Genomic DNA, 26,812 nt, shown 5'->3' with positions numbered 1-26,812 from the left:
ACCTCTAATATAGCTTAATCTATTTCCTTGAATTCAGTAAATGTTTTAACATTAGTACTAATATATTTTTAAAACTGAACCAAATTTTTCTCTCCCTGTGAGCTACTGGTCCAACATCATAGATGGGACCTACTGTCCACATAAGTCATTTTCAATACATACATTAATTTATTCAACAAATATTTACTGGGTGCCTAATCACTATCAATGCCTGGCATAGACAAAAATCCAAACCACACACATTCTAGTGAGAGGACACAGAAAATAAAGTATACAGTGAATGAGATAATAGAAGATGATCCAGAGAAAAATGAAGCATAAAAAGGAGATAAAGAGCACTGGGGTAAAGCACAGGAGAAAGGATATAATTTTAAATCAAGTGGTCAAGGAAAGGCTCACTCATCAGAATAAAGACCCAAAGGAGATAAAGGAGCTAATCATACAAAAATCTGGGAAAGAGCAAACTAGTCACAGAGAATAATAAGTACAAAGGTCCTGAGACATAATATCATCCCCTCTTCCATCTTTTCCCAAAATATCAAAACAAGTATTGGTTACCCTTATTTGTATAGATTAGCTTGGTGCAGCAAAGATACTGGTATTTCAGGTAGCAAAGGCAACATGAGCAAAAATAAAGAGCAGTGGGGTCTAAAGAATTCAGAAGAATATGAAAAACACGGTGCTCAGTGAATTCTGAGTTAAGTGTGTGGTAAAACCAAATTCTCAATGTCTTCAGAAATATTCATCAACAGTTCTTTCTGCACAGTAAGCAGGTTGTACACTTTTCTTAATTTGAAAAGGAAAAAGTAAGAATTATACAGACTACATACTAATTTCAAGAATTCCAGTGGTTTAAGAAATTTACTTCAAAACTGAAAACGTGTTAGTCACTTTACTACATATTTTAGGTATCTTTTTTTAATTCAAATATTGTTGGACAGCCCTATTTTTGTTCTCATTTTACAGTGCAAATACATGAAGACTTCATCTTGACACCATTGGTCACCCCTGAAACAAATTTAGCGAGAGAATATAGGCTAATCACGTACTTTGTAAAACACTCTGGCAGTTCCTCAAAGGCTTGACATAGGGTTACCATATAACCCAGCAATTCTAATCCTAGATATGTACTAAAGAAAAATGAAGACATGTCCAAACAGAAATGAGTACACAAATGTTCACAACAGCAATATTCATAACAGATTCAAAGTTAAAATAACCTAAATGGATAAACAAACTATCATATATACATACAATGGAATATTATTCAGCAATAAGAAAAAGAAGCACTGATATATGCTACAAAATGGATGAATCTTGAAAACACTATGCTAAATGGAAGACACAAATCACAAAGGATCACATATTTTATCATTCCATTTACATGAAATGTTCAGAATAGGCAAATCTAAATAGACAGAAAGTAGATTAGTGGTTGCTTAGGGATAAAAGGAGTTGCAAGGAAATGGAGATAACCACTAATGGGTACAGAGTGCCTTTTTAAAGTGATAAAAACGTACTAAAATTAACTGTGGTAACTGCACAATCTGTGAATATACCAAAAACTATTAATTGTACAATTTAAATGTGTGAATTGCATGGTATATGAACTGTATCTCAATAAAAATGTTATATACAAAAGATTTAAGTCATATAACTTTTCAATAGAAAAAAATTTAAAAGATCAACTAGTTACCTGAGATCTTCTGAATACTTCTTAAAGATACAAAACCTTTTACTTGGACGATTACTATGAAAGCTGGGAGAAACAAAACAGATTTTATTAATTTTACTATACAGTAAGTCATATCAATTTATAGCTATATATCAAGTCTATACTTAAATCTCTAGTTTTCAATAAAATATTATGATATAAATAATAATATAATGTTCATCCCTGTTTCATTCAGCATTTTAGCTGACGTTCCAACTTATCTATTTATTTTCTATTGAAATGTATTTCATTAACCATATTCTTATACGATAAGTACCTCACCCTCACATTAAAAAAAGGAAATACTCAAAAGAGTTTAAAAAAGTAAAGTACATCAAATTATTTTCTTCAACTGTTAAGAGTTGAAAACAATTTAAAAGTTTTGCTAATCACATTTTTGCTATAATATGAATGGTTACCAATAAGAATCATTTTAAAAATCCTTTTCCAACTTAACGTGTTTGTGTTGAGGAAGGGGAGTAGAATCCAAATTATCCCGGAAGTAAACAGTAGTTGAGCTAAATGCCACTGTTTACCATTTGTAAAATCAAACATTTAGAATTCTTTCCAATTACTAGTAGAGGTTTTTTAAAACAAAAACTAAAGCAGAACTCTTGAGCTAAAACAATGCTTCCCCTAAGCACAGAACAGAAAACCCCTAACCAAGCTTTGTAGCCCATGATGATAGCTTTTACATACCCTTTTAAATCTGATAAGGAAAGCTTTCCTATACTAGAAAACCAGGATCAGCTTAGCACAGTACTACTTAGCACAGATAAAAGTGGAGTCATAGACTAGTAACATCAGCATCATCTGGGAGCTTATTAAGAAATGCAAAGTCTTGCGCCCCCCCCCCCACATAGCTACTGAATTAACCTCTGGCAGTGGGGCCCAGGAATCTGTTTTAACAAGCTTTTTCAGTAATTCTTATGCAAGCTAAAGTTTGAGGAGCAGTAGCTTGCAATGATAGACCTAAAGTAGCCAACACACCAAGTCAATTCTAAGTCTCAGATACAAGGCAACCATCACCAGCAGAGCATGTATGTATGGGAAAAGAAATACTCTGATCAGTTATAATCCCCAGAGAACATTCTCAGAAGATTTCTAATAGTTATTTCTTCAATCTGGGGATAACTATTACTAAAGAGTTTATGAATTCAACATAACATGACAAAAATAATTGAATGGTTTTTTTAGGAAGAAACCATCAAGAGGTTGGGAACCACTGAAATTGTATGTAAAAATTTGTGCACATAACTGTATTTCCTCAGAGCGTGTCCAAGATTTTATCTGATTCCCAAATAATGTGAACCAAGTAAATTATTTTTTTAAATGAGATTTAAAAGTAACTTTTAAAAGCTCTTTCTTCCTTCTCAAACAGACTGTTCCGGTTTCTTTATTTGGTAAGAGGAGAGGAAAAAATTACGTTTTAGGGTCTTTTGATGGCTTCCATTTCTGTCTATAACTTGTACCTTATTAAAATGTTAGTACTTTTAAAATTTTAGTTGTCTGAATCCAGTTTTAATTTAGAATTCCCTATCTATAAAAAAAAGACTTATACTGTCATTTTATTTATATTTATTACACAAATTCCATTCTTCTAGTTTTGTGTATTATAGGAATGGAAAAGTGGATCTGTAGCTCACCAATAAAGAGGGGAAAAAAAACTACCTTTCTTCTTCCTATTAGACCTGTGCAAAGTTAATAACAATAGGGAGATAATCTAAGAAAGGAAAAAAAAGGTTAAGATTTTATTACGATACAGTAAAACATAACATTAAAATCTAGGTTTTGAAAATTCACCATCTACTTAGACTATATATACATAATTATCAAAACTCATTAAGCTATTCTCTAAAAATAAATGAATTTTATTGTATATAAATTATACCTCAATAAGACTAGAGGCAAAAAAAACTCCCTTTGACCATCTTGCTTTGATATAAGTAAAAAGTTTACCTCTGAAGAAATACAAAGGATCCAACAATACTGACAGTATGCCTACTATTAAGACACCAGACTAGAGGTTGATGATACAATAAAGCAGGTTGTCTGCCTTAGAGTTCATGGTCCAGGGTTTGGGGGGGAAGGTGGTCAAAAAGCATCTGGCACAGAATAAACGCCTAATAAACATTTGCTAAACAAGTGAATACATATTCATTATCACAGGATAAACATCAACAGTGACACACACACAGTTTTGTGGTTGCATGAGGGAAAGCTGCAGGTAAATGGAGAAGTCAGCTAACAAGTAGTAGTACATTTCAGTTAGGAAGGTCCATATACTGACTTACTCCAGTCAAAGCAAAGAAAGTAAGAGTTGAAGGCTCTTGGAAAAGTAGTTAGGAATTAGATATTAAAAGGTCTTACATTCTCCAGAAAATTTGAACTTCATCTATTAATATTAGGAAGGTAAAGGATTTTAGGCCAAAAAATATCCTGACCAGATATTAGTAACAAAAGGAAGGAAGAAATGGAAAAAGGCTGAAGGGGTGGGTTGTGGACAGAAGACCATTTATGATGCCATCACAATAATCTTAACTGTTCTTCTAATGACTATTATTTAGTGCAAATAAATCTATATAAAATATATAATCAACTAAAGCATATCCTATAAAAATTAATTCAGTAATCTGTCTTATTATTATATAGGAACAAATTGTTATACCAGCTTTCTTTTTCTTTGGAAATTTTTTTTTTTTTATAAATTTATTCATTTATTTATATATTTTTGGCTGTGTTGGGTCTCTGTTGCTCTGTGTGGGCTTTCTCTAGTTGCGGCGATAGGGGGCTACCCTTCGTTGTGGTGTGTGGGCTTCTCATTGCGGTGGCTTCTCTGTTGCAGAGCACGGGCTCTAGGCGCACAGGCTTCAGTAGTTATGGTGCACGGGCTTCAGTAGTTGTGGCACACGGGCTTCAGTAGTTGTGGCACACGGGCTCTAGAGTGCAGGCTCAGTAGTTGTGGCGCATGGGCTTAGTTGCTCTGTGGCATGTGGGGTCTTCCCAGACCAGGGATCGAACCCGTGTCCCCTGCATTGGCAGGCAGATTCTTAACCACTGTGCCACCAGGGAAGTCCCCTGGAAAATTTTTAAATCATCCTTCAAAGCCGAAATGAAATGTCATTTATACAATACCTTCTCATTTCTTATTTAAAGAATTCATCCTTACCTTCTCTGGGCTCTCACAGTCATTTGTTTATCACATTAAGCTAGGTAAATATATCTCTCCTACTAAATTGTGAAAATTAAAGGCAAGGACTTTACAATACTGAATAATGACAATTTAGAAATAATACCTATAATTACTTGAATTTCTCCTAAGTGCAAATCATTTTATTAAGGACTTTAAGTACATTTCCTCTAATAATCACAGTAACTTTCTCTTCAAGAAAAGGAAAATGGGAATCAGTTAAGTAATTTGCCCAAAGTCACACATGTAATAAATAAATGGTGAAGCTTGGTTTCAAATCCAGATTTGTCAGATTCTTTACCACCAGCTTACCACACTTCTTAGCAAACAGTAAGCTCTGCTAGAAATAGAGATATTAGGTACTTATGGCTGTTACCTTAATTCTATTACACGTAGAGAAAAAAGCCTTCTTTCTTATACATAATGTTGAAGAATAATAGCAATATTACACAGTAATGCATTTGCATTTTTTCAGGTGACTTCTACTGCTACCTAAAAGCTATAAGCAAACAGGGTTCAATAATTTAAACAACCAAACCCAAATAATGCTACTTTTTAAAAAATCACTTAAAAATTATATGTTTAATGATGCTCTTCTTTGTAAGAGTCTTATTCCAAAAATGCTCCAACTGCGTAAGAATTTTTAATATCCTCTTTTGAGATTTTATTTAAAGGCTTTCTTTTATAATTACAATAATGACTCTCACTTGCTGTTTGTAATGTGCTAGGTGACATGGTAAATACAAAGAGCCCCTTCTTCTCAAGGAGATAATACAGATACAAACAAACATAACAAAAGGCAGAACAGGGGGCTTCCCTGGTGGCACAGAGGTTGAGAATCTGCCTGCCGATGCAGGGGACACGGGTTCGAGCCCTGGTCTGGGAAGATCCCACATGCCGCAGAGCAACTGGGCCCATGAGCCACAACTACTGAGCCTGCGCGTCTGGAACCTGTGCTCCGCAACAAGAGGCCGCGATAGTGAGAGGCCCACGCACTGCGATGAAGAGTGGCCCCCGCTTGCCGCAACTGGAGAAAGCCCTCGCACAGAATCGAAGACCCAACACAGCCAAAAATAAATAAATAAATAAATAAATAATAATTTTTAAAAAAAAGCCTCCTGCTGCACATTAAAAAAAAAAAAAAAAAAAAAGGCAGAACAGATGAATGGCACACAACTGAAAGCGAGGAATGATCCCTGTGAGTGGTTGTGGTGATCAGACACTTCAAAGAAGGTAAAGTGAAAGGAAGGACAGGGGCATTCCAGGGACTAACAAAGAATAAGGAAAAGCCACTGCCAAAAATGAGTATGGCAGAAAGTTTATTCTGGAGAAGAGCAGTCTGAGACTGGAGGAGAAAAGACCAATTGAGAGTACAGAGGTAGTATAGGATAGGGATTGAAGGGACTCATCCTCTGGAGAAAATGAAGTTTCTGTACATATAAAACTCAAGCCTGTAACAAGAATTCACACTGGGAAGAAGTAGTGGTTGGGCCATTCAATGGGAGATATCTAAGGCAGTGAGTGAGTCAAGGGTACATATGAAGTAGAGAAAAAGGAAAAGTGATCTACCAAACCCTAAGAGTGGCAATGGAAGCTTTCAGTTCCACATGAGGCTAACCATGAGTAAGACTGTGTGTCCTGACAATGAAGTGCAGGGTTGGGGCTCACTGGGAATTGGGATAAGGGTAGAAGGGAGTTGGGCTAATTGGGAATGTTTTAGAATAGAATGGATTTGGAGGTTTTATAGGACAAGTGAGAAGCCTATGATAAATGGGAGAGGGAAGAGTAGAATGACCCTTGGCTTAGGAAAACACAAAATATTTTCCGACTTGATCCCCTATAAACTAAGGGCAGAATTAAAGCCGCATTTGGGGAGCCATACATTTGTCAAAGCACAAGAGACATTCCACACAGAAGTACACTTGGGAAAGGATGGCCGGGGCCTGGTTTAGAGGAAATGGATTATAGGTGTAGTCCACTGTAGTAGGTGGGAGGCAGAGAGGCAGAATGCAGAAGGTGTTGTCTCAGGAAGCCATGATGCACAGTGGCAGATCAAGAGAACTTCACAAGCTTAAGATACTTGCAACAGTGAATTTTTTTCCAGCTGGTATTCCACATTCACACAAATGATGCCCTGAAAGAGTATTTGGATGGTAGTAAAGTGAATTCTGGAAAGATGATAATGTTTGGTTTATTTAGGTTCTTTTTAGATGCCAATGAGTCAAAGGTAAAAAAAAAAACAAAACACAAAATAATTAGAAATACAGAGTTAGATCTCAGGAAAACTAAGGAATGAAGCTGGAAGATTCAAAGTTGAAAGGTAAAAGTGACAGTGGTTACATTACAAAGAAAGGAAATGCAAGGAGGCGAGAAGAGCTGAAGGAAGAAAAGGCAATGAATAGGAGTAGGCAAAAAGGAAGAAGAAAAATAGTGGTAACGGTTAAACACAAGCTGAGGGGAACAGTTTCAAAAGTGAGTGACAACAATGACTCTAAAGAAGTCATAGAGTAGTAAGACTGAAAAAAAGTGAATTAATACGGGGATCAGTACTTGACAGATAATCTTGAAAGGGGCAGTGTTAGTTGGCAGGTGAGGATGATACTCAAATTAAAAGGTAAAGAAATGAATCACGAATATGCTAGTAACAAATACTTTTTACAAATGTTCATGGTAATAAGAAGACAACAGATAAGGAAAGTAGGCAGTAAGGACAAGTCTCCCTCATCTTAAAAAAAATACCTGAAATCATTTGTAAGCAGAAGGAACCTGGTAGACAGAAGAGATGAAGTTGCAAATTAACTGAATGAAGTTGTGGAAGAACTAGAGGAGATAAGGGGCAGGGTTAACTTTGGAGAAGTAGAACATGTTTGATTTCTGAGGTTAATGCCTGGATAAATGTAACAGGAAAAAAATTTGACGCTGAAAAGATTAATTAAAAGGATGACCTCCAACTGAGTATTTGTAGGCCATGTTAATAATAACTAAGAGAAGCCGAAATAAAATCTTTAGAGTACCAAAAAAATGTTTAATCAGGTAAGAATAAAGAAGTATTTAAAAATAAAAAGATAGGACCCAACTCAAGTTAAAGATCATGAGTCAGAGCTGATTGAATCAAGCACTATTTGGGGGTCTAGAATTGAGCATAAAGTTCAGAAGAAGAAGATGGTCAAGTCTTTGGCCTTTATGCCAGGTGAGCATGACTAAATGTGTAAAGGATTCTAGAACAAAAACAAAGCAGCAATCAAAACAGATGACCCTGAGGGTGAGGATGACTATAGTTAGATAGGTGCTGCTGGACTGGAAAAAGAACTCAAAGCTCAGAAAGTCATTGGGAAATGGGAATTCAAAAGAAATGAACAGTATATATGACAAGATTAAAATAGTACTGTGGTAAGAAAGGGGGTACAACAAGTTTAAAGTTGATGTAAAGCACTGGCACTAAAGAAGTCAAGTTACCATAATGTCAGGCTAGTCATCAAGGGGGTTAAAAAACTGTGAGAGAGGTGCTGGAGCCATCAAGAAATGTGGGAGAGTCCTTGAAAGGAGTACCTGATAATGACCAGAAAGTAACACAGAGGTCATGTTGTGATCTATAAGAAAATCACTTTTATTAATTATATTCTAATTCTAACTTTTGAAAAAATGGAACCTCACTTTGAATAATCAACCTAACTGGCTTATATCTGAACAACTTTTGACTATTTTTTAACATTTTATTTATTTATTTTTAAATGTTTTATTCTCATAATCTGTCGTTACTATTTCTTTCTTTCTTTTTTTTTTGCCATGCCACGTGGCATGTGGGATCTTAGTTCCCTGACCAGGGATGGAACCCACACCCCCTGCACTGGAAGCGCAGAGTCTTAACCACTGGACTGCCAGGGAAGTCCCAATTTTTGACTATTTTTAAAAAAATAAAAATCCATCCTGAAGGATGCCCCAACTAATGAGATACAAATGAAGATAACATAGGCTATGAAGGCTTTCTCTGCATAAAATACTCAAATTATCTAAGTTGAATGAATTAAAGAAAAATAATTCCAACAATGGCATCATGACTGAAATAGTCTCTCATTTCACTGAATGAATGCAAGGAGAGATGGCTTGATGGATGGACAGACAGATGGATTACAGAGAAAAAGAGAGAGAGAGAAACAGACTCTATTTAAAGTTTCTAACATCACTGAAAACCCTGGAATCTCTCAAAGTGACTGCTTTGAAGAGAATAACACTCGTGAGATTACATGTATTTGTTTCATAAATATACTTAAAACATTTACTTTTCTATCTTTGGTAGTAACCATGTTTGAAAGTTCTATAGGAAAAAAAATTCCCATAGAAAAACTATTTTCCCTAACAAACCTATCCTAATTTCATTAGTCTAACTGTTCTTACAATTCAAGTTTCCAGGAACTTCATGAATTACTATGCCGAAAAATAGTACCAGGAATCATCTTAGAAGTTTTCTTAGAAGAGGAAAACTGACTTCTAATAGGATAACTGTTTTCAAAAACAAACTTGCTGAACTGTAATTTTAATTGGTAATTATAGATGTTTAACTCATCTTACCTCATCATATGATTCACGTAGGCTTTGCTACAGCTAGTGTTGTATCTGCAAAAACTACAGTGGACATATGTAGGAAAATGGTTTGCAAAATCTTTTATTTCAGAACAACACTCAATGCACTTGTGAACTCCCCGACGATACCTTATAGAGATATAAAGAAAATGATAAAAATATATTTTAAAACAAAAATAATAAGGGACTGCCTTATTAATGTTGTTAATTAAAGCTAAGGTGTTTAAATTAACATCTTCAAACAGAGACTTATAATTTGAAAAATCTGCTATGGAACAGCAGCTAGAATAAGTATAAAAAATCTAATATCAACTAATGTTTCTTACTGGAATAAAGGGATTAACCAATTGGTTAAATTAACCAATTCAAACTTCACAAGATATAAGCACAACATAAAACACCAGTGTAATAAATGAATATTATAGAAAAACAGTAATTCAAGTACTGTTCAACTGTTGTAAAAAATATTTTTTATTATTTGCTTGGCCTTAAGTGACAGTGTATAAATGTACAAGAGAGTTGTGTAATAGGGTAAATTTATATTAAATAAAGTTTTTATACGTAAGATTAAATTAGTATTGTGTATCAAGAATAAAAGATTACCTTAAATTCCTCAACGCTGTATTGACTTTACTTTTTTTATTGCTACTAGCCAATGTGCTTTGTTTCTTTTGCATATTAGATATTTTTGATTTGTATTTAGATTTACTTCCATTAGGCTTACTTGCATTAGGTTTACTTGCAATGGATTTAGTTATATTAGGTTTACTTGTGTTAGATTTTGTGGGATTTTTAGCAGTTATATTTTTAGTCCTTGGAGGTGAGAGCTGAAGGGTAGAAGTGCTTGCACTAATGGTAGGTGTAGTTGAAGATCCTGATTGAAGAGGGCCAACTGAAGCTCGAATAGTAACCTACAAAAATGAAGATAATATTTGCTTTAGAAAATTAATCACTGCATTACTGTTAAAATATCACTGCATAACAAAAAGTTAAACATCAAGTTTTTGGAAAGGGCAAGTATAAACAGTAACTGGGTAAGTCTTCCATTTATTCTAAATGTTCATATCAATTAAATGAAATTAAACTTGATATTTACTCACTTGTAATCTTACATTTTTGTACTGATATCAATTATATGTTAAAAGTTATTAATGATAATTAGCAGTTAAAGCAAATTATATGAATATTAAAAGAGCACATTCCATAGCTATTTCTATGCTCTGATATAACTAAAAATTCACAAACACAGAGGTCAAAATTTAAATCTCAAAGCCTAGAAAGGACTGTGTCATCCTTCGACAACTATAAAACAAACAGATCTACAGTAAATGTGACTTCTTTCCAGGGGCTCATTGGGCAGGATTTATGTTTACAAAGGTTATGTGAGGGGTTATATCAATTCACTATACTGCATGGCGAGCTTAATAATACTTAGAATTTCCTTAAAGGAAGCTAATACAAGACTTAACATTTGGTATTAAGAAATTAAATTTGCTGCTTGACAATGAAAAACACAACTGCCTACCAACTTTCTCATTAATCATTTGACTATACACCCCCCATGTATTTGAGGAACAGCCTATGAGGAAGTACCATGAAAAACATGTGCTTTAGTATCATACAAAGGCATTGGACTAGGAATCAAAAGACCTGAGGTTAAAGCTAAACTACTCCTTTCTAGCCATGTGACCTTGAATAAGTAACATCCTCTCTAAGCTTCTTTATCTATAATAAGGGACAATACTTCCCTCATCTACCTCACTGGCTTACTATATGGATTAAATAATAGAATATATGAATAAGCATACCAAAAGCCTAATTCTAAGGTGCTATAAAAACATTTAGTATCATTATTATTATTATTATTATTATTATTATTAAGGGAAAATATGAGAGAGGACTGCACTGCTTACATTAGTGTTCTGCATGTCTAGTCCCAGCATGGAATGAATGGATTTCAGGGAAGGATGCTGGATAGCTTCTCTTGCTCTAGGTCTCTTCAGAGCATGGCTTTATATTGTTTTAGTTAATTCAAATAACAGACATACCCACATTCAAAGGTAAGAACCCAAAGCCAAATATAAATGTTTTGGGGATTATTTCACTTTGGATTATCCATGCCTCTGTTTCCCTCCACTGGAGCAAATATTCAAGAGCTGACTGTGTATAAAGAAGTCAGAAAAAACAGAGGTATATAAGGCAAAAAGGGAAAAGTAAATTACAATCATCAGTATGCAGTCAGACATGTGTTTGCTCACTTAAAACATAATGCTATCCAGCAGCAGAACTTGCTTCTCTGAGAGTAGACTCAGTAATAACAATTTCAATAAACATCTGAGAACCTACAGCATTCAAGGCACTATACCAGATGCTGAGGACACAAAGATAAATAAAACATGATTCCTGATCTCAAGCATCTTACAGTTTAACAGATAAAAATGACATATACACTGCCAACTGGAATAGCTCGAAAATAGCCTACGTAACATTGACATAACCCATTGACCCTTGAACAGTTAATCTAGTTACACTTTTTACAAAGGAATACCACTCTAGAGTTGCACACACTATTGACCAAAAAGCAATGGTTAGAAGTTTTATTCCTAAACACAGGAATGGTAAAACCTAAAATTAAAGTCTTAATTAAATCAGAAATCATTTTTAAAGTATTATATTCAATAAATAAAACCAGGCAGGAGTTAATGTCTATTATCACACAAAATGTTAAAATACAACATATGTGAACTCACTTTTGTTCCTGGAGGCAATCCTTCTAGCTGTTTAGGTTTTATAAATGTCCGATGATGCTGAGTCTTGTGATCCATTTTCTCTTTGCATGTTAAAAACTGTAGTCTGCATTTTGTACAACGATGTATTCCTTTTTTCTGTTTAGAAAACAGAAAAAGTGAAGAAAAATAATTTCTACAACCACAAATATTGTGTCCTGAAACTGCTCTGATTTAATTTTAATGATACTAATTTTAAAACTAGTATTTTACATCTCTTATCATATATAATAGCAAAATATTATTTTATTTTTTAAAACATTCTTTGCATTAGTATCTAGGTTTCAAAAATGTCTGTTACTATCCAGAAATTGAACATGAAAGTTGCATCAATAGATTCTAATGAAAGTTCTCTCAATAGTGCTATGAAAGCTCTTTTAATTATAATTTTAAAGTACTTAGACACATGATACTGTGATAATGAACTATACTATATTTTTATCCTATAAAAGAGTAAATTCTTTTTAACTTTTGCTATTTCTAGTTGGTTGACAAGCTGGAAAAATAAATTCAAATAGCCAACCACAGATTTCAAAGAAAGTTGTTATAGCAATGGTTGTATAAAGTAGTGTTGTCTAATAAAACTTTCTTCAATGATGAAAATGTTCTAGAGCTGCACTGCCCAATACAGTAGCAACTAGACATATGTGGTTAATGAGCACCTGAAATATGCGAAGTGCAACTGAGCAAACAAATTTTAAATTTTATTTAATTTTAATTAATTTAAGTTTAAATAGCCACATACAGCTAGTGGCTACAACATTGGACAGTGTGGATATGGAAGCATAAATAAAAACAACTATTCCCAATCTACTTACTGGCTGATTCCCCTTGACTGAGTCCCTCCTCAAACTTAGTCCTGTTATTATTCCACAGATGGGAAACAGGACCCAAGAAAAATCCAAATCACTGTACCATAGCTATTCAGTGACAATTGCCAGAAACCTAATCCAGTGTTCTTTCTACTATACAATATTGATATTTATGCTCTCATTAATTTAAAAATTATATATGTATATGCAAACATATATATAAACTGAAACAACATATAAATACAAAAGAATGTTTTCTCTAAAGCTACGATCTGCCAGATACAGCACTATTTCCATTTAAATACAATCAATCATTTATAAAATTCGAACAGATAATACACTGGGAAGTAACTAGCACAGTACTGGCACACAGCAGGCATTTCATAAATTAAAGTTCTTTACAAAGTTCAAAGCAATATATAAATATAATATGTTTGTATTGTATTTTAGGTGCATCTTAAGACTATTTTAGAAGTGTGATGCATTCTTGGAGGTACAGGCAACTTAAATTCACTCATATTTGCTCAAAGAAGAGGAAGAAAAAGAGAAAACGTGGGCAAGAAACAGATACCAAGTCAAAAGAACAGAAAAAAAGTTCTCCAGAATCCAGTACCCAGAAATCTTTTCTCTATCTATAATCCCTCCCTAGGTTACCTTTTCATTTCACGGCTTTAAATATCATCTATCCAACTACCTACTTGATATCACTACTTGATGTCTAATATGCATCTCAAACCAACATGGACAAAACTGAATTCTGGATTTCTTCCCTACCTCCCTGCCCCCCAAAATATGTTCTTTCCTCAGTCTTCACCATATGACAGTATGTGAAAATTCCACTCTTGCAGCTGCTTAGGACAAAAAGCTTGGTCACTCTCACATCCCATATCTAACCTATTACTAAAAGCTGTCAGCTCTACCTTCAAAAACTGTCATAATATTTCCACTTATCACCTTCAACCACTGCTACCATACTTGTCCAAGACACTCAACTTGACTAATAATAACCTCCTATGTTCTCCCTTTCATGTTCTTTCTTCCCTATGGTCTAGTCTCCTCACAGCTGCCAATGATCTTAAAACATGGCAGATCTTTCACATGCTTAAAATGCTGATGGTTTTCCAAAGTCCTGATTCTGGTTTACAAGGCTCTATATGAATTGGCCTGCATTCTATTGCTACAACCTTACTTCCTACTACTTTTCCTCTTATTACTTTACTCTGCTCCAGCCACAACTGGCCTCTGTGATGTTCTGTGAGTGCCCCAGGTACACACTCACTTCACTCCTGATATAATGTTACTTCCCCCAGATTTCCTCACAGCTTACTCCTTTATGTCCTTCAGAGAGGCTCGTTTTTGGCCACTATATATACAAGACAGCAACCACTTCACCCCTCCACTCCCAACATCTCCCCAATCCTAGGTACTCCTTATCCTCCACATTTTCCTTCTACAGTACTTATTTCCAACCAGTACGCATATACCTTCAAACATACATTTATTATTTTTCTCCACTATAATCCAAATTCCAGAGGATACAAACTTTGTTTTGTTCACTGCTATGTAATACCTAAAACAGTCTCTGGCACTAGTAAGGCACTCAATAAATATTTGTTAAATAAATGGACAGTAAGGCAGAAAGCAAGAGACTGACAGAAAGTGCATATGAGCAGCAGGTACAATTTAACTTGTTCAAAATGTCTGCCATTCCATTCAATGAAAATACATCCAGAATCCTGAGACAGAATACATTAATCTACTATTCCCTTAGTTGGACACAAGTCTTGCACATTTCTCTTGTGTATGTATGCATTTAAATGTGCAAAAGGTGATAAAGACACGGTATATTTTTTAATAACATGATGTTCAACCAAAGAAGTAGTGATTTATTCCAAGGGTAGAGAAATAATTGTCTGTGTTGAATTTTGGATAAGCATACTACACTGTTTAGGGTAATACTGACTACATGTAATTTCTGACCTTAGACCTAATAATACCAAAATGAAATCTGACTCTGTGGTAGAACAATAAAAGGCTGGGCTCAGAAATCAAATTTTAACTCTGCTTTTTATTAGGTAATGTGACATGGAGCAACTTACTTTCTCCAAAACTTTGTTTCCTCATCTCTAAGTGTGATTGTGAGGATTCAACAAGATAATGCATGTAAAGCACCTGTTGCTGTCATAAGGTAAATGACTGCATATGTTAACTGCTTACTATTTTTATTAAAGATCTAATGAACATATTTAACACATCCAAAATCACTTTCACTATTTCTTAAAAGTCATAACAACTAGATTGTTAGCTCTAAAATCACCCAAGACCTAACAATACATTGTTTTAAACAAAAGTTACAAACAAAGTCTTCTAAAACAATAAAATGAGCCACAGAGTCAACAATTCTTATTATCTCATATTGCTCTAATATGTCATCTCAGTTACGAGTTTTTGCTCAGCTATAATTTTCCAGTCTTTTGTAAATAATCATACAAATTGTAAATTTCTTGAAGGATGCATGATGATCCTTCTTACTGATAGATTTTCCCCTCTTAACTGCTGGCTGTCTACCTCCTAGGTGCTCCAAATAAACAAAAAAGAAAATTGGACACGCATGGCAAATGAAGACATAAAACTCAGGGTATAAAAACTGATTAAAAATCACATAGTTAGGGAGGAGCTTCAAGATGGCGGGAGAGTAAGACGTGGAGATCACCTTCCTCCCCCCAAATACAACAGAAATACATCTACATGTGGAACAACTCCTACAGAACACCTACTGAAAGCTGGCAAAAGACCTCAGACCTCCCAAAAGGCAAGAAACTCCCCACGTACCTGGGTAGGGCAAAAGAAAGAAAAGAAAAAACACAGACAAAAGAATAGGGACGAGGGCTTCCCTGGTGGTGCAGTGGTTGGGAATCTGCCTGCCAATGCGGGACACGGGTTCGATCCCTGGTCTGGGAAGATCCCACATGCCGCGGAGCAACTAAGCCCGTGAGCCACAACTACTGAGCCTGCGCATCTGGAGCCTGTGCTCTGCAACGAGAGAGGCCGCAACAGTGAGAGGCCCGCACACCACAATGAAGAGTGGCCCCCACTCGCCACACCTGGAGAAAGCTCTTGCACAGAAACGAAGACACAACACAGCCAAAAATAAATAAATAAATTTTTAAAAAAATTAAAAAAAATAAACGAATAGGGACGGGACCTGCGCCAGTGGGAGTGAGTTGTTAGGAAGAAAGGTCTCCACACACTAGGAAGCCCCTTCGCGGGCAGAGACAGCGGGTGGCGGAGGGGGGAAGCTTCGGAGCCACGGAGGAGAGCGCAGCCACAGGGGTGCAGAGAGCAAAGCGGAGAGATTCCCACACAGAGGATTGGTGCCGACCAGCACTCACCAGCCCGAGAGGCTTGTCTGCTCACCTGCCGGGGCGGGCGGGGGCTGGGAGCTGAGGCTCGGGCTTCAGAGGTCAGATCCCAGGGAGAGGACTGGGGTTGGCTGCATGAACACAGCCTGAAGGGGGTTAGTGCGCCACGGCTAGCCAGGAGGGAGTCCGGGAAAAGGTCTGGAACTGCTGAAGAGGCAAGAGACTTTTTCTTGCCTCTTTGTTTCCTGGTGCGCGAGGAGAGGGGATTAAGAGCGCCGCTTAAAGGCACTCCAGAGACGGGCGAGCCGCAGCTATCAGCGCGGACCCCAGAGACAGGCATGGGACGCTAAGGCTGCTGCTGCAGCCACCAAGAAGCCTGTGTGCAAGCACAGGTCACTATCCACACCTCCCCTCCTGGGAGCCTGTGCAGCCCGCCACTGCCAGGATCTCGTGATCCAGGGACAACTTCCCCAGGAGAATACACGGCTAGCCTCAGGCTGGTGCAACGTCATGCTAGCCTCTGCCGCCGCAGGCTCGCCCCACACTCCGTACCTCTCCCTCCCTCCGGCCTGAGTGAGCCAGAGCCCCCGAATCAGCTGCTCCTTTAACCCCGTCCTGTCTGAGCAGAAGAACAGACGCCCTCAGGGGACCTACATGCCCTCAGGGGACCTACACGCAGAGGCGAGGCCAAATCCAAAGCTGAAGCCCAGGAGCTGTGTGAACAAAGAAGAGAAAGGGAAATTTCTCCCAGCACCCCAGGAGCAGTGGATTAAATCTCCACAATCAACTAGATGTACCCTGCATCTGTGGAATACCTGAATAGACAACAAATCATCCCAAATTGAGGAGGTGGACTTTGGGAGCAATGATATATTTTTTTTTCCCTTTTTCTCTTTTTGTGAGTGTGTATGCATATGCTTCTGTGTGTGCTTTTGTCTATACAGTTTTGCTTTAATCATTTGTCCTAGGATTCTGTCTGTCCGTTTTTTTTTTTTTTTTTAGTATAGCTTTCAGCGCTTGTTATCATTGGTGGATTTGTTTTCTGGTTTGGTCATTCTCTTCTTTCTCTCTTTTTTAATTACTTCAAAAAATGTTTTTAATAATTACTTTTTGTTTTTTACTTTAATAACTTTTTTATTCTATTTTATTTTATCTTTTTCTTTCTTTCTTTCCTTTTTTCTCCCTTTTATTCTGAGCCGTGTGGATGACAGGCTCCTGGTGCTCCAGCCAGGTGTCAGGGCTGTGCCTCTGAGGGGGGAGAGCCAAGTTCAGGACATTGGTCCAACAGAGACCTCACAGCTCCACGTAATAGCAAACAGCAAAAATCTCCCAGAGATCTCCAACTCAACGCCAAGACCAAGCTCCACTCAACGACCAGCAACCTACAGTGCTGGACACCCTATGCCAAACAACTAGCAAGACAGGAACACAACCCCATCCATTAGCAGAGAGGCTGCCTAAAATCATAATAAGGTCACAGACACCCCAAAACACACCACCAGACGTGGACCTGCCACCAGAAAGACAAGATCCAGCCTCATCCACCAGAACACAGGCACTAGTTCCCTCCACCAGGAAGCCTACACAACCCACTGAACCAACCTTAGCCACTAGGGGCAGACACCAAAAACAATGGGAACCACGAACCTGCAGCTTGTGAAAAGGAGACCCCAAACACAGTAAGTTAAGCAAAAAAAGAAGACAAAGAAACACACAGCAGGTGAAAAAGCAAGGTAAAAACCCACCAGACCTAACAAATGAAGAGGAAATAGGCAGTCTACCTGAAAAAGAATTCAGAATAATGATAGTACAGATGATCCGAAATCTTGGAAATAGAATAGACAAAATGCAAAAAACGTTTAACAAGGACCTAGAATAACTAAAGAGCAAACAAACAATCATGAACAACACAATAAATGAAATTAAAAATTCTCTAGAATGGATCAATAGCAGAATAACTAAGGCAGAAGAACGGATAAGTGACCTGGAAGATAAAATAGTGAAAATAACTACTGCAGAGCAGAATAACGAAAAAAGACTGAAAAGAACTGAGGATAGTCTCAGAGACTCTGGGACAACATTAAACACACCAACATTCGAATTATAGGGGTCCCAGAAAAAGAAGAGAAAAAGAAAGGGACTGAGAAAATATTTTAAGAGATTATAGTTGAAAACTTCCCTAATATGGGTAAGGAAATAGTTAATCAAGTCCAGGAAGCACAGAGAGTCCCATACAGGATAAATCCAAGGAGAAACACGCCAAGACACATACTAATCAAACTATCAAAAATTAAATACAAAGACAAAATATTAAAAGCAGCAAGGGAGGGCTTCCCTGGTGGCGCTAGTGGTTGAGAATCTGCCTGCTAATGCAGGGGACACGGGTTCGAGCCCTGGTCTGGGAAGATCCCACATGCCACGGAGCAGCTGGGCCCGTGAGCCACAATTGCTGAGCCTGCGCGTCTGGAGCCTGTGCCCCGCGACGGGAGGGGCCGCGATAGAGAAAGGCCCGCGCACCGCGATGAAGAGCGGTCCCCGCACCGCGATGAAGAGTGGCCCCCGCTTGCCGCAACTGGAGAAAGCCCTCGCACGAACCGAAGACCCAACACAGCCAAAAATAAATAAATAAATAAATAAAATCAAGTAAAAAAAAAAAAAAAAAAAAAAAAAAAGCAGCAAGGGAAATACAACAAATAACACACAAGCGAATTCCCATAAGGTTAACAGCTGATCTTTCAGCAGAAACTCTGCAAGCCAAAAGGGAGTGACAGGGCATATTTAAAGTGATGAAAGGGAAAAACCTACAACCAAGATTACTCTATCCAGCAAGGATCTCATTCAGATTTGACAGAAATTGAAACCTTTACAGACAAGTAAAAGTTAAGAGAATTCAGCACAACCAAACCAGCTTTACAAGAAATGCTACAGGAACTTTTCTAGGCAGGAAACAAGAGAAGGAAAAGACCTACAATAACAAACCCAAAACAATTAAGAAAATGGTAATAGGAACATACATATCAATAATTACCTTAAATGTAAATGGATTAAATACTTCAACCAAAAGACACAGATGAGCTGAATGGATACAAAAACAAGAACCGTAATATATGCTGTCTACAAGAGAGCCACTTCAGACCGAGGGACACATACAGACTGAAAGTGAGGGGATGGAAAAAGATATTCCACGGAAATGGAAATCAAAAGAAAGCTGGAGTAGCAATTCTCATATCAGACAAAATAGACTTCAAAACAAAGACTATTACAAGAGACAAAGAAGGACACTACATAATGATCAAGGGATCAATCCAAGAAGAAGATATAACAATTGTAAATATTTATGCACCCAACATAGGAGCACCTCAATACATAAGGCAAATGCTAGCAGCCATAAGAGGGGAAATTGACAGTAACACAATCATAGTAGGGGACTTTAACACCCCACTTTCACCAATGGACAGATCATCCAAAATGAAAATAAATAAGGAAACACAAGCTTTAAATGATACATTAAACAAGATGGACTTAATTGATATTTATAGGACATTCCATCCAAAAACAACAGAATACACTTTCTTCTCAAGTGCTCATGGGAAATTCTCCAGGATAGATCATATCTTGGGTCACAAGTCAAGCCTTGGTAAATTTAAGAAAATTGAAATCGTATCAAGTATCTTATCTGACCACAAGGCTATGAGACTAGATATCAATTACCGGAAAAATCTGTAAAAAATACAAACACATGGAGGCTAAACAATACACTACTTAATAACCAAGATATCGCTGAAGAAATCAAACAGGAAATCAAAAAATACCTAGAAAAAAATAACAATGAAAACACGATGACCCAAAACCTATGGGATGCAGCAAAAGCAGTTCTAAGAGGGAAGTTGATAGCAATACAATCTTACCTTAAGAAACAAGAAACATCTCAAATAAACAACCTAATCTTACACCTAAAGGAATTAGAGAAGAAAAACAAAAAAAACCCAAAGTTAGCAGAAGGAAAGAAATCATAAAGATCAGATCAGAAAAAAATGAAAAAGAAATGAAGGAAACAATAGCAAAGATCAATAAAACTGAAAGCTGGTTCTTTGAGAAGATAAACAAAATTGATAAACCATTAGCCAGACTCATCAAGAAAAAAAGGGAGAAGACTCAAATCAACAGAATTAGAAATGAAAGAGGGGAAGTAACAACTGACACTGCAGAAATACAAAGGATCATGAGAGATTACTACAAGCAACTCTTTGCCAATAAAATGGACAACCTGGAAAAAATGGACAAATTCTTAGAAATGCACAACCTTCTGAGTCTGAACCAGGAAGAAACAGAAAATATGAACAGACCAATCACAAGCACTGAAATCGAAACTGTGATTAAAAATATTCCAACAAACAAAAGCCCAGGACCAGATGGCTTCACAGGCAAATTCTATCAAACATTTAGAGAAGAGCTAACACCTATCCTTCTCAAACTCTTCCAAATATAGCAGAGGGAAGAACTCTCCCAAACTCATTCTACAAGGCCACCATCACCCTGATACCAAAACCAGACAAAGATGTCACAAAAAAAGAAAACTACAGACCAATATCACTGATGAACATAGATGGAAAAATCCTCAACAGAATACTAGCAAACAGAATCCAACAGCACATTAAAAGGATCATACACCATGATCAAGTGGGGTTTATCCCAGGAATGCAAGGATTCTTCAATACATGCAAATCAATCAATGTGGTACACCATATTAACAAATTGAAGGAGGAAAACCATATGATCATCTCAATAGATGCAGAGAAAGCTTTTGACAAAATTCAACACCCATTTATGATAAAAATCCTCCAGAAAGTAGGCATAGAGGGAACTTAGCTCAACATAATAAAGGCCATATATGACAAACCCACAGCCAACCTTGTCCTCAATGGTGAAAAACTGAAACCATTTCCATGAAGATCAGGAACAAGACAAGGTGGCCCACTCTCACCACTATTATTCAACATAGTTGGAAGTGTTAGCCACAGCAATCAGAGAAGAAAAAGAAATAAAAGGAATCCAAATCGGAAAAGAAGAAGTAAAGCTATCACTGTTTGCAGATAAAATGATACTATACATAGAGAATCCTAAAGATGCTACCAGAAAACTACCAGAGCTAATCAATGAATTTGGTAAACTAGCAGGATACAAAATTAATGCACAGAAATCTCTTGAATTCCTATACACTAATGATGAAAAATCTGAAAGTGAAATTAAGAAAACACTCCCATTTACCATTGCAACAAAAATAATAAAATACCTAGGAATAAACCTACCTAAGGAGACAAAAGACCTGTATGCAGAAAATTATAAGACACTGATGAAAGAAATTAAAGATGATACAAATAGATGGAGAGATATACCATGTTCTTGGATTGGAAGAATCAACATTATGAAAATGACTATACTACCCAAAGCAATCTACAGATTCAATGCAATCCCTATCAAACTACCACTGGCATTTTTCACAGAACTAGGACAAACAATTTCACAATTTGTATGGAAACACAAAAGACCCCGAATAGCCAAAGCAATCTTGAGAAAGAAAAACGGAGCTGGAGGAATCAGGCTCCCAGACTTCAGACTATACTACAGAGCTACAGTAATCAAGACAGTATGGTACTGGCACAAAAACAGAAATACAGATCAATGGAACAGGATAGAAAGCCCAGAGATAAACCCACGCACCTATGGTCACCTTATCTTTGATAAAGGAGGCAAGAATATACAGTGGAGAAAAGACAGCCTCTTCAATAAGTGGTGCTGGAAAAACTGGACAGGAACATGTAAAAGAATGAAATTAGAACACTCCCTAACACGATACACAAAAATAAACTCAAAATGGATTAAAGACCTAAATGTAAGGCCAGACACTATCAAACTCTTAGAGGAAAACATAGGCAGAACACTCTATGACATAAATCACAGCAAGATCCTTTTTGACCCACCTCCTTGAGAAATGGAAATAAAAACAAAAATAAACAAACGGGACCTAATGAAACTTAAAAGCTTTGGAACAGCAAAGGAAACCATAAACAAGATGAAAAGACAACCCTCCGAATGGGAGAAAATATTTGAAATGAAGCAACTGACAAAGGATTAATCTCCAAAACTTACAAGCATCTCATGCAGCTCAAAATCAAAAAAACAAACAACTCAATCCAAAAATGGGCAGAAGACCTAAATAGACATTTCTCCAAAGAAGATATACAGATTGCCAACAAACACATGAAAGGATGATCAACATCATTAATCATTAGAGAAATGCAAATCAAAACTACAATGAGGTATCATCTCATACCCATCAGAATGGTCATCATCAAAAAATCTAGAAGCAATAAATGCTGGAGAGGGTGTGAAGAAATGGGAACCCTCATACACTGTTGGTGGGAATGTAAATTGATACAGCCACTATGGAGAACAGTATGGAGGGTCCTTAAAAAACTAAAAATAGAACTACCATACGACCCAGCAATCCCACTATTGGGCATATACCCTGAGAAAACCATAATTCAAAAAGGGACATGTACCAAAATGTTCATTGCAGCTCTCTTTACAATAGCCAGGACATGGAATCAACCCAAGTGTCCACTGACAGATGAATGGATAAAGAAGATGTGGCACATATATTCAATGGAATGTTACTCAGCCATAAAAAGAAATGAAATTGAGTTATTTGTAGTGAGGTGAATGGACCTAGAGTCTGTCATACAGAGTGAAGTAAGTCAGAAAGAGAAAAACAAATACCGTATGCTAACACATATATATGGAATCTAAAAAAAAAAAAAAAAAAAGGGCATGAAGAACCTAGGGCCAAGACAGGAATAACGACTCAGACCTACTAGAGAATGGACTTGAGGACACGGGGAGGGGGGAAGGGTGAGCTGGGACAAAGTGAGAGAGTGGTAGTGTACATATGGATATATATACACTACCAAATGTAAAGTAGATAGCTAGTGGGAAGCAGTCGCATAGCACAGGGAGATTAGCTCGGTGCTTTGTGACCAGTTAGAAGGGTGGGATAGGGAGGGTGGGAGGGAGACGCAAGAGGGAAGAGATATGGGGATATATGTATATGTATAACTGATTCACTTTGTAATAAAGCAGAAACTAACACACCATTGTAAAGCAATTATACTCCAATAAAAACGTTAAAAAAAAAATCACATAGCCCATACAGTTGGCCCACACATCTCCTTCATAATTATCATTCTTCCTACATCTATATCTCACTCTGGAGCTTAATATAGCATATGGGGAAAAGGATGTTAAAAGCCCCATAATGAAATAAAACTACTGTTTTATACTTTATTCTTCCTTTGAAAATTAAAAGCCAAAGAAGAAATACAGAGTACCAAGAACAGTGTTTCTCAAACTCTGTTCCTCAAGAAATGTTAATAGATATTGAGCAAATAAAGGGTTCAATAGCCAAATAAGTCTGGGGAATACATATTATATCCTTACTTAGAGATTTACAATGTTCATTAGCATATTAAAATTTTTGAGGAATCCTGTTTTAAAAAAGAAACAATGATTTAATTTTGTAAACTAGGGCTTTACCAAATTCATTTACCAGTAGCAATTGGGGGCGGGGGACATGTATTAACAACTGATGGAACATTACTGGGGAAACCCAGAGTCGAAAGATCTTGCCAGAACTCCTCAAGGATAGGTAGCATCCCAGTCACAACATAGGTGATCCCAAATTTATTTGGAAATTCTACTTTTATTATCTTTCCCAATGAAGAACCACAAGCCGATTTCATGATTATCTAATGACTAGAATGGAAAGCAAAGTGAGCACCAATGCTGAATAAATTGACATGCCAGTTTAATCAATAACAAGAAAATGTAATGAGCTAATTAGTGAGGTGGCAAAACTTGATTACATGATCAGATTCAATAAATCCACTGACTTCTGGTTTTGGCAAAGGCGCTGTTATTGTTCTTTCAAGCGCTTAAGAACAGGATCAATGTTGCATTAAACTTTTCAGCCCAAACAAAGGATGACTTAATTGCTTCAGGAAAAGAACCAGTAAGTATAACATCAGAGTTCAAGAGATGGGTATAAGCACTAATACTGGGTCCCAAAAGTTACATAGCAGGACTAAATACAGTTCTTTGCCAGAGTTCATATATCAAGCAGTAAGTGTCACTACTGTTTCCTCTATCCCTGGCAGCTATAAAAGACCACTCCTGGTCAATGACGCCAACATGTCTTCTTATAATATGGGAGCTAAAAGTGGGAATAAAGTTTGAAGAGAAAGAGGAAAACACGATTATGAGTCATCAATCTTCTTTATCAGTTCAAACTCATCTTTTCCCCTGCTCCTGATAACTACCTTCCCCAGAAGGTAATTCTTAGCCTCGAAATATCCGATCTTTTGGATATTCTTCCACTCATCTTCTCTTTTTTCCTTCAATCCAAGGTTTCCTATTTCTAGCTATCTTTCAGAATTTTCATGTATGAACCACATCATCACCAGAAAGGAAGCAAGGAAAAGAAGTGGAAGTTTCACAGGTAATTCAGCATAAATTGCAAATTAATCATGTCATTTGGAACAATGCTGTTTCCCTTGCAGAACAAATCTAACCAACGTTCTAAGTCATAATCTATCTTTTCTCTAAAACAACATAAAGGAATAAAAACTGGCAAATCTCACCTGATGCTTCATGTAATGATGCATATAGGGTGTTGCAATTTTAATAACTTTGAGGCAAAATGGACATAGCAAGTTCTTAGTGTTTTCATGGGATGTTCTAAAATGAGTTTCTACATCAGAAAATGATGATGATCTATAATTGCAAACCTACAAAAAAAAAGATTTAGTTTAACTTGAAAACTTATAATGATATCCAACTTCAAAGTAAAAATGATAGGTCACTTGTTCAGAAGAATATTTTGTACTATTAATTCAGCTCTGATGCCTACACAACCAAGAATCCCATTAATGCAAACATTGAAAGATAATCTTTGAGACAGAAGAGTTACCTTTCAAAGCTTAAGGATACTTCCCAAAATATAACTAGATTCTCTTATTTTTATCAGATATTTTTATCTGTCACCCCCAATCTTGACTTGAGTTTTCAAACTCTGACACCTCTGGTCCTATAAAGTTCTTCTGCTATATAAAATAGCATCTTCCTTTAGATTATAAATGGCCTCCAGGCTATAGAAGTGACAATTTATTTTTATCTTACTTTCCCATTCCTCCAAATTCTGGAAAAATACTAGTCCCAAAGCATTTGGTAGGGTTCTCTGAAGTAAAAGCATTTTGTATTTCCCTTGTATGCCTACATTCTTCCCTACAGGGTAAGATAAGTTCATGTTTGTCTTTCTGCCACAGGGCTTTTCTTTGTCTAGTTACAGGAGTGGGCAAACAATGGCCTATGGGCCAATTCCAACTGTCTGCTGACCCTACATAACAATGTATGAGTTATGCCAAGGGACTTCCTACTAATAAATTATTTACAGAAGATAATTTTAGCAACCAATTTTATCGAAATGGTTAGAAAAATAAAATATATTTCATGACATGAAAATTATATGAAATTCAAATTTCAGTGTCCATAAATAAAGTTATACTGAAACACAGTCATATCCATTCATTCACTTGTCTATGGCTGCCTGTGTGCTAGAGTGGCAGAGTTGATTTGTTGTAACGGAGATCTATGATCCTCAAAGCCTGAATACTTACTATCTTGCCCTTTATATAAAAAATGTGCTGATGCCTGGCCTAATAGGTTTAAATCTTGTACCCAAAGCAAGAGATAACAAACAAACCAAACAAACACGATGTATACAATAAAATATGTGTATACCTGGCAAATATATGGCATTTCACCAGGTTTATGATTGTCCTTCATATGTTGTAAAAGAATATGCTCTGTTTCAAATGATAATTCACATATTTTGCAAATGGCTAAAAGTGGGGGAAAAAAGACATTACACCATTTTAAGATATATATACACACATAAGTATTCAATCATTATGTTGTACACCTGAAACTAATACAATGTTATATGTCAATTATACCTCAATTTTTTTTAAAGTATCCTATTGAGGCAAATAAACAAAATCAGATATATACATATATAATTCATTTTGTACACCTGTATCAACAACAACAATAATAATAGTAGTAGTATTGGTGGTGGTGGTAGTGGTGAACAGTTGCATAGTTGTTAACTGTGTGCCATGCCCAGTTCTAAGGACTTTACTTACATTAGCTCACTCAGTTCCCATCAAAACATTATGAAGCAGGTATTTTTATTATCCCCATTATTCAAATATGAAGTGACCTGTCTGAGATCACATTAAGATCACATATTA

General features: G+C 36.4%; 1 protein-coding gene across 12 annotated transcripts in view; it reads right to left on the bottom strand.

Annotated features, from left to right (window-relative positions):
- ZNF280D (zinc finger protein 280D) overlaps positions 1-26,812 on the bottom strand; it is a 132,369-nt gene that overhangs the window by 53,654 nt on the left and 51,903 nt on the right. For all 12 annotated transcript variants that reach the window (XM_057544347.1, XM_057544335.1, XM_057544339.1 and 9 more), the window contains 6 exons: positions 26,301-26,401; positions 25,142-25,288; positions 12,236-12,370; positions 10,089-10,396; positions 9,474-9,614; positions 1,697-1,759 (listed from right to left, as the gene is read on the bottom strand). In XM_057544347.1, coding sequence (XP_057400330.1) covers positions 1,697-1,759; positions 9,474-9,614; positions 10,089-10,396; positions 12,236-12,370; positions 25,142-25,288; positions 26,301-26,401 — 895 coding nt within the window. The remainder of the gene's footprint in view (positions 1-1,696; positions 1,760-9,473; positions 9,615-10,088; positions 10,397-12,235; positions 12,371-25,141; positions 25,289-26,300; positions 26,402-26,812) is intronic.

The sequence above is a fragment of the Balaenoptera acutorostrata genome, chromosome 3 (genome assembly GCF_949987535.1).
Source record: "Balaenoptera acutorostrata chromosome 3, mBalAcu1.1, whole genome shotgun sequence".
Taxonomy (NCBI): domain Eukaryota; kingdom Metazoa; phylum Chordata; class Mammalia; order Artiodactyla; family Balaenopteridae; genus Balaenoptera; species Balaenoptera acutorostrata.
The sequence above is the reverse complement of the archived record's forward strand: the minus strand, read 5'-3'. Positions and strand labels throughout refer to the sequence as shown.